This window comes from Heptranchias perlo, chromosome 25 (genome assembly GCF_035084215.1).
Source record: "Heptranchias perlo isolate sHepPer1 chromosome 25, sHepPer1.hap1, whole genome shotgun sequence".
Classification (NCBI taxonomy): domain Eukaryota; kingdom Metazoa; phylum Chordata; class Chondrichthyes; order Hexanchiformes; family Hexanchidae; genus Heptranchias; species Heptranchias perlo.
The window spans coordinates 20,927,322-20,936,940 of record NC_090349.1 but is presented as its reverse complement, the minus strand read 5'-3'; the positions used below and the strand labels follow the sequence as shown (position 1 = coordinate 20,936,940).

Genomic DNA, 9,619 nt, shown 5'->3' with positions numbered 1-9,619 from the left:
CACACAAAATCCCATCACCCAAACACACATTCCATAATAACAGAGAACTCCTGAAATAATGCTTTCTAATCGCTGTTTGTAAAAAAAGGATATTTATTCAAGTTTTACTTTTTAACATCAATGGTGACAATTTTACAGTTAATTAAAGAAATTTAAAAAGGTGTCACGCGGGGATCTCCAAGATTGTGGGATGGGAACTAACTATTCAAAGCACTAAAAGTGATTGTCATCATCGATGCCAGGGGTTTTTTTTTCTATGACTTATGGAAACATGGATTGTCAGATGATGGTGGGTGGAAACTAAAACGATCTTTATTCACATTAACAACAGAACCAGTAACTCTATTAATATCCAGTGCCTTCTTCAAACTCACTGCGGAGTGGCGCAGTGCCAGGTCCAGATGTTCTATCAGGCGGTTCCTCTCCCAGAGTTTACTGCGCATACCGGACGTGCCGCCAATTACGCATGCGCAACACCAACTTCCTCCCCCCCCCCCCTTGCTATGAGGTCACTTGCACGATATGGTGTTGCTAACTTGGCAATCGGTCACATCGCCTCTGCCTCTTTGGGTGTGGAAGAGGGAGGGTGGGTGAGGGGTTCGTCCCAGGTTACAGCCTTGGGGCTTTTAGCAAAGTGTTTCAAAGAGGTTAAAGTTGAGTAACCCAATGCCAGAGTGCTGTGATCATTACCATTGGTTCGGTAGGTGAGCCGCCTGGAGTCACAGTGGGTTGATCCGCCTTACCAGACCGCCGTCTCGTTCATCTCCTGACTTGGATGTGAAAGCGGGCCGCTGTAGCCACTGTTACTGGACATTGAGAAGGGCGGGCTCGGTCCTCCGCTAAACACTTCGCCCGGGATCGGGTGCAGCGGTCCGGTCATGCCTGGCTCAGGGCTCGGGGTGTCAGGGTGCGAAATCATGTCCGTATACCTTTGGTTTTCGCTGCCACCGATAGCGGGAGGATGGTGGCCGGAAAGGGGAGGTTCAAGTACTCCGAGTGAGGTTCCTCCAGGTCCTGAGGACTGCATGTAGCCGGAATCTGCCGGCGAATGTGCTTGAGAGGACGGTGGACCGTGCGGGAAAAAGTCATAATTTGCAGTTGGGCCATAGTAGTCTCCTTGATAATCTACATGGGGAAAAAAAAAGTTTTTACCTCTGCAATTAAATTCCAATTTAATTAATAGAATCATAGAAGTTACAACATGGAAACAGGCCCTTCGGCCCAACATGTCCATGTCGCCCAGTTTATACCACTAAGCTAGTCCCAATTGCCTGCACTTGGCCCATATCCCTCTATACCCATCTTACCCATGTAACTGTCCAAATGCTTTTTTTTGCACAATAATTTCTGTCGGATTCTTCAGACAAAGAAAGGAACAATTTCACCTTACATTCCAGGAGAATTCCTTTCAGTTGAAACCACACCATCTAACGTTAGATCAAAACAAATGCACATAATATAATTCTAATATTGTAATGAAAGAAAACAAATTAATTCAGCTTAAAATATTATCAGAAGGTAAAATAAAATGGCGTGATTTAGTTGTCGAGTGAGGACATGTTGTTCCTCATCCATCATAACGACAAGTAGATCTTAATAACTGCACACTCAGGAGTGTGATGTTCATGCTGTAACTTGCAAATGCAGCTCAAAAGTATGACGCTGACTTTTTTGAAAACCAAACTTTAAAACAGGCCTTTTCCCATTTTTGGCCGACATATAAAATCCAGGGCCATCCATTTGAACCCCAGTCTACAGCAATTAGTGGATGACAAGCTACAGCATTCAGTGAAAAAGGCAACATTTTTATCTTTCGGATTTTATAAACAATGAGTAAAATGACCAAGATTAGAATTCCACCCTTCGCTTTCCACTCCTATCCCCACAAAATCAGAGAAAACATGATTTGTGGTTTACTGTTCATCACTTGATAATTATTACTTTTAACCAATGTGAGTGACCTTATAGTAAGGTAAACCAATTGACTTCTCCTTTACATATTAAACTTTGGTTCTTTTGATTGGAAGGCTACACTGGAATAAATAACGTAAGCAATATTTGTATGCATAACTTTAGAATGACCAAATACTACTATTGGTAAACGCCAAGAAACGGGAACTCAAACGCCAGCAGTCAATGGAATACTTCCTGGTTATATGACTCATTATATTATATCTGTAATAAAAGCTATATTAATTTAAACGAAGTGTTAGGCTTCAGTAAAATATGATGCCAGTATCTACATGCCTATGAAATCTAATATTTGTACGTGAACGTGTAAAATACGATGCAGTAGATTCCAACTGTATATAGATGTTTTCAATAAGCACAGAGCGCAATAGCAGAATTAATACTTGAAACCTGTTGATTTTGGTTCTTTTTTCTTCTTATAGCTATATTTTTGATATTCCACAAAACTGCAGCTAAACTATAACCAAAATAATAGAAAAATAGTGTCTGCTCCTTGTAATGTTTTGTACTTCATAGAAGTGTCAATAATTTTCCAACTAACTAAATGTAACTAAAAAAAGTATTCCTTATCTATACGTGCTATGGGATATTAGGTATTGCGTGTAGTAATGTGAGTTTTCATAGTAACATATGTAATACATCCTATCTAAAGCAGTCTTAACACTTATACCATTCAGCAATAGGAGACTAATTGTAATATAGAATTCAGCATACTGGTATTAAGTTTGGATTTATAAAGTACAGATGTGTTAGATGATTGAGCGCAGCAGTGGAACCTTTTAGAGTTACTGCAGTCCAAATATTAACTCATATTAATAGTACTGTACTTAACCGAGCTAGATAAATCTGGGGACTTTTTATCGTGGGTACATAAGGAAGATACATTTGGAATACAATTATATATTTACTTCGTTAAAAATTTGAAATATGTTAATTTAGTGAAGGTGCTGTTTTAAATTTGGAAGCAGAAGGCTGCAGCAAACGGCAAAGAGCAGAGTCGTGGCGCTCTGCAAGTGACCCTCCATATGCTCGAAGAGTTCGAGGTAATTGGAACAAATCCTGGGTGAATATCCGACAAAAGGCTGCAGCTGTAGCTTTGTTCGCGGAAACACAAGAGAAAGTGCACGCTGAATGGGCTAGGCTTCTCTTCAAAAAGACAGCTTCATCACAATGCATTGCTTTATCGGGCGCAACTTGGCCAGCGCCGGAGCGGAATCTCTTACAGGGGGGGATTAAAGAGCTCAACAGGCTGCGATCATTCACTCAATACCCGTGCAGATGCCACAAAACGAGTGAGAAAGTCATAGCAACCGAGCACCTTAGACCACTCAAATCGTACGAACGTATAGAACGTAAACTAGGCGGTTATCAAATGAACTCTGGGCTCATATCTGGAGTAGTCATGACGATTCGCAAAAATGAACGGATTGGTTAAACGTTCCAGTGGTACATCTAGATTATTGTAGGGGATTTTTAAAAAATGGTTTCTGGGGAAGGGAGGTGGTAATTACACCAATAATTGATTCACGCAATGCAAAGTGACAAACGCATATCCGAACTCTCCTTCCCCAAAGTGGTGCATCTGGATTATTTTTAAAGCTTGAAAACTATTACATTTTGTAACAAAAGAGTTAAAACTCTTTTGCCTTTTCCGAATGAGTGCGGTTGAACACGAAATAAAATCCAGAGGAGACAGACCCATATTCCGAAATGCGAATCACCTGATAAAATAAGTAAAATAATGACTTAAAACAGGTGCCACCTTTACAAAGGGACCTGTACAATATGCTTTATGATTGACGCTCTGATTGCAAAACAGAACGGTATATGGCGGCGGATGACAATTTAACGCCGAAAGATTACAAATCCTTCTCTGCCAACCCAATGCCACAAACGAGAAGTGAGAGAAAACGGTGATATTATAGCATTGGGAATTTTTTAAAAATCTCAGAATGTGCCAGGACCTTGTCCATACATTGCCTCTTTAAGGGCAGGCAAACTCTTTTTGGAAGTTGAGTGGTGTAAAAGTACCTCCATAGTAATTGTAGGGAGCAGAACCCATCATTTCCGATTCGTCCAGGCGCCCTCCCAAAGGACGCATGCGCCTGGGACTTCGGAAGAAAGCGTGCCGCCGCGCACCCAGAGCACTCAGCTGCTTCATTCGCCTCTCTTTAGATCTTCTGTTCTGAAACCAGACCTGCCAAAACAATGGCCCGTTCTTTAATGGCAATATAGCAAGTGCATTTAATAAGACCTACCTACGTGAACAATGAATTGTAGGACAAACCAGTTAATAGAAATCAGTTTATCTCTGTTGTCTGTTGATTAAATCAATACCTTTCCTTTGTATGTGGATTGTAGGGAGAAAGTGATGCTGCAAACAATAATTTAACATTAAACCCGAAAAAAGTTCAATCCTTTTTTAAACCGAAAAAAAAGTTAACAATTTGATGGTGAAAATGTAGCAAAATAATTCTGACGCGCCTGAAAGACTGACGTTAGGAGGGAATCGATCGCGTCAGGAAGGATCTTAAAAAGCACCAACTGTAAATGTTATGGGTAAAGACAAAGCATCGGATTGATTATGCGTGTGCACGAAAGTAGCCCCGGCGTTGAACATAATGGCAATGTGTTGATATAGTGCCCGCACTCTCTCAGTAGTGCCCGTGCAGTACTGGACTGTCCTTTAGATATTTAAAGTTTAAAGTGAATTCTTAATAAATATCTTGGGATAGAATGAAACACAAGTACACTGTGGCTTAAGTGTTCCCCCAGTAAAATCACATTTAAAACAAAATATAATTGATTCGAAATATTTTCACCTTTATTTTAAAAAGCAATGAAAATACTTGAATGTACAAATAAAGATAAGGTTGTAAAATAACTGTTCATTTATTTCCAATAAATCTTTTTTTTTAAAAAAATGATCCAATAAGTAAAGTTGGGAGTGATGGACACGGTCTACGGAGGAAGTGGATCTGGGCCGAAAGAGCACCGATGTGATGATACCTGAATAACCCGCATGTTGAGGCCTGTTTCCTGAGCAAGTTGCTCCCGTATGTGTCGGGTGGGCTTCGGGGTAGCAGCGAAGGCGGCTTTTAATGTTTCTAACTGCTTGGCTTTAATCGTGGTCCTGGGTCCCCTCCGCTTGGTGCCCGCGCTCTGCTCCTCGTTCTCATTATTCTGCGTCTCTTTGTCTGACGAGGTGGAATTGTCCGTTTCCTTTGTATCGTCTATATTCTGATCCTGGATATCAGGCGATAAACTCCGATCTGTACACGAAGATACTGAAAGACATAAACGGCTTTTATTAACCTGTCAGAGGCAGGCTTCGATGAAAGATGCCATTGTCATTCCACCAGCACGTAAAGAACAAACTATATAAATAAACTCGACAAGTATTACGAGAGAAGTGAGACGACTTTTCAAAAATTACAAAATAATAATCCAAGTAATTAGCAAAATTTTGAACATACCTCCAATTCAAGGTGTATAATTACGCTCCCCCAAAACACGTGTTTAATATTTTCATTTTCTAGTTTCATATTAAAAAGCTTTTAAAGGTTTCTTTCATTTTTAACAAAATGTATTTTCACATAATGCAGTTGCAATTTCACACGGGTTTATAATATAATTTCCATGAAAAAAGCAATTGCTTAATATACTATATTTGTAAAGTATAGTGATAGTGTATTTGACTTTAAACCACATCAAATCCAAATGGAAACCCTGAGAGGCATTTCCGATGGATGATACCCCAAAGTAATAAATTATCTCAAAATCTTCTTGTAAATACAGTTTTAGAATTCAAACGCGCGGCATGTGGTCAAAGTAAATATGATTTTAACAGCAATAGCCAAGAGGTGGATGAAGATTGAACAAAGTTTCCCATTACACAGGCTAGAAAAGAGGGGCCAAGGGCTGAAATATTTTAAGGCGTTCTGAATTAGTGATACCCCATAAGGGAGAAAGACAAAAAAAAGCAACTCCCGCCCTCCACAAGCATTAACAATAGGTTTGAATACAAATACTAGCGTCGGGCCTTACCTGAATTTAAGTTGGTATCTTTTAAACTGTTGGTGCTCAAATAGTCTTCTTTGCACACAAATTTGTTTTCATCAATGATATACAGTTCCTCTCCAGTCGACAGTTGTTTGTTACAAACCATACAAGTAAAGCAGTTTAAGTGAAACACTTTATTTCTTGCTTTTCTTACGAGGTCACTGGGAGAAATACCTTGACAACATCCGGCACATTTTGTACCAAACCGCCTGTAAACAGAAATGGGTGCCATGTAAATATATACCACCTCCATAATTAAATAAGCCTTTACCATCTCATTGAGAAAATTGTGCAATTAGGACGGTCACGAGGACCTAATAATTATAAACAGTTCTCCGAATCTGACAGAACTGTTTTGCTTATCGGAAGAGAACAGAATCAAGAGGGCTCGCATTTACATTTAAATTGTCTTCAGTTGCACCTCACTGTTTAATGCTTGTTGTGAAAGTATCTTCCTTTCTTTTTTTAAGGACTAAATTTGAATAGATTGCAATACTCATTATAATTAATTATAATGGAAGCACGATAGCATCCCGTAAGTGAGAATAGATCTTGAAATAGTTTCTAATGACAATATAAAGTCGGAATATCAAAATAACTGTTGCCCTTAGAGGTGAACGCATTATTTTTCATAAAAGCGCACATTACATACATTGAGACTGAGAAAAGTAGGTTATATTAGAAGGTACTTGTGAACATAGTCCCCTAATGATTAACTTGGGCGAAAGATTTTTTTCAATTATTATTATTTAAAGGTGACCGGCTCTGGATTGGATCAAATATAGGGGATTCCGGGACAGGAGGTGGGAGAGGCCAACAGCCTTCAACCTCTGCTGCTCTGAGACTAGAATGCCAAAAGTCATGAATCGCCCGACATTATCCCCGTGATTATTTCCGTACACTGAATACCACTGCTGCCGTACAGACCGATTTTGGTGACAATGACGTTGATTTAGTAAAAGAATTAGAGATCATAAGTCATCTTTGTCTTATCCGCGAGGTATAATTGGTTCATCTGCAGCTTAACAGAATCATTAAATACGTTTAAGTGTTGCTACATTAGACACCTTAAAAGAATCGTCAAATTGGTGAGTAGTTGCATGTAGAAGGAGTTATAAAGGGAACAGTCCCATTCTTCCTACGTAAATGCACATTGGTTAGGCCCAGTGAGCAAGTGTTATTTCCAGGCACATGCAGTTTAAATTAATTTTTTTAAATAACAAACGTTTGCATTATCTCGTCACTTGCTGAAAAATAAGAACATCATACAATCTACATTTTGCATTTGAATTGCAACTTGCACCGGACTTTATTTTGCTGGTACTCCCTAAAACCTTTAAAAGTTTCCAAACTTTCGACATGCACCATTACAATTGTGAATAGGTCACACTGTAGCTTGCCATGTACCTGAAGTTCCCGTTTAAATGTCCTCCGTGTTGGCTGTGTGTTTAAGAAGGTGCACGGAACATTGAGTAGACCCGGAAACAATTAGATTCCAGTGAGCGTATTAACACCAGGTAGGTCGGAATTAATAGTTACAGATGTTTATCTCAATCGTTTTGTATATCTATCTATGGCATATTGCGGTATTGCATTCCCAGATAAAAACAATTTGGGTTGTTGCGTCTAACACCGAATACATAATTAAAGTTACACGGCCCTATCTGAGCCCTTTGTAGGCCTGTACTGAAATCAAAAATCAAAATGTGTTTTCCTGGTTTATGTTGATTATTATTTAATTATGAGCTTTCATTTATCTTTTAAAAGTTATTCAAACTTTGCTCCATAAATGGTCGATGTGTACGAATAGACGAAGCACATCCAGTGGACAAACAGTATTCACCGGTCTGGTGGGTTTCATACCACACAGAAACAAAATTATACGTAGATTGATGTTTAAAAAGAAACCCTGTCACTTTAAAATGAGAACGGACCTTCATCTAACTCACCTGAAGAAATCGTTTTTACAGTAAAGCTTCCCTTCTCTTGAAAAGCATTTTTCAGTCAAGTTGCACTTGCATTCACAACATTGGACGCACTTGATGTGCCAAGCTCTGTCCAGCACGTTTAGGAGAAACCTATCTAAAATAGGCCTCTCACAACCAGCACAGTGCACCATCGTGCTTTGCTTCAGGGATACAATCTTGCTTTTCCTTTGGAAAAAAAAACGTAACTTCAAGTGACTGCAGATTGCACTTCAAAAATCCAGTTGCTCCGTTCAAGTTCCTCTTGTCAGATTCGCAGCTGCTACTTTACCCCTTCTGCCAAAGCTGCACGCGATGGGTACGATTGTTTTTCGCCCTGAAGTTTGATGGAGCTGGAAAATGCAAAATAATCCTCTTTTACTTTCAGATGCGCCTGCTAGCAGCTCATCTTGCTTCTTGAAGCTATCCTTACACATTCAGCAATCAACTCAAATTCATCCTATCTGGGGTGGATGTGACTTTTCTCGGCGCTCATGCTGTCTCCATCATCTTTGTGTACGAAGCTGTAATTCGCGCATCCTTATTCAGATTTGGTGACGTTTGCCGTCACGTACGGGAAATGTTGCCCAATCAGAGACATGCTACCATAGAAACGCTTAATTTATAGCATATCTAAATTGAATGCAACGTTGTGTTCGCACAGAGGAAAACAGCCCATTACCATTGTGGGTGTTAGATTTACTCGGTGCCTAATATTTTAAGTAAGAATTTCCTCCTTTTCCCCTCTTTCTGATACGAAGATTTTTCTTTTGTCTAAGTAACGGACGTTGTTTTTGGTAAGTTAACATCTTCTGGGTCGGGTCACATTTGTGCACAGCGTTTATCCTCCGCAGAAACAGATTCAGAGACTCGGTACCCAAATAAAAGCCAATTAAGAGATAAAGGTCTCTTTGCATAAGTCTAAAGATCAGAATCCAAGCTCTTTGTGGGATGATATACAGAATTCAGAACCTAAGTACAGTGAACGTTAGGTCTAGCTGCTAGCCTGGGGAAGGATCTGTCCGTCGGTTTCTTTGTAAAGGCAACTTTATCTGATTGGTACTAATCGTTATAAATTGCGAGGTAATCGATTTAGTGGAGTGTGCTTTGTCGTAGGCTGCTGATTTAAATGTATTTGGAGAAAATCCCGCATGTAAGGACGCCTTAAAACTTTTATGAAAAGTGAATGGATTTGGGACTGTGCCCAATCGACAGTATGACTTTCCAACAAGCACTTTTAAGAAGCGCATTGGATGTTTTCCTTCCCATATATTGTGTTAGTTGTGTTACATGCTAAATAAAATCATAACAATCCGAAAAATAAGAATCAGCAGGTTAGCGATTTTTTTTAACAAACTGAAATCGTTTCTAGAAATCACATCCAAGCCTCATTGACTTGCATTTTAGCTTTTTGGGTGCAGTGACGAACTAAAATAGATGGTTCATTTTTGGAGAGAGCAGCGATTTCGATACATAACCTCTTACCTGTTGTCTTGTAGGGTAATTAGGAAGATATACAGGGTGGATTAACTTTGTAGACTTAAGTTCACAGTTAAAAGGGTGGGCTGACAAGTGCCTGACAAAGCAACTGCTAATGGGAACAGAATGAAGCTGTTTAATTA

The 9,619-nt window shown here is 39.4% G+C and overlaps 1 protein-coding gene across 1 annotated transcript; it reads right to left on the bottom strand.

The window, feature by feature from the left end:
• Positions 1-739: 739 nt before the first annotated feature.
• lhx5 (LIM homeobox 5) lies at positions 740-8,152 on the bottom strand. The gene is made up of 5 exons (XM_068006298.1): positions 7,983-8,152; positions 6,019-6,242; positions 4,981-5,258; positions 4,003-4,168; positions 740-1,125 (listed from the first exon to the last, which is right to left on the bottom strand). The coding sequence occupies exons 1-5, from the start codon at positions 8,150-8,152 to the stop codon at positions 740-742; spliced, it is 1,224 nt and encodes a 407-aa protein (XP_067862399.1).
• Positions 8,153-9,619: the final 1,467 nt, after the last annotated feature.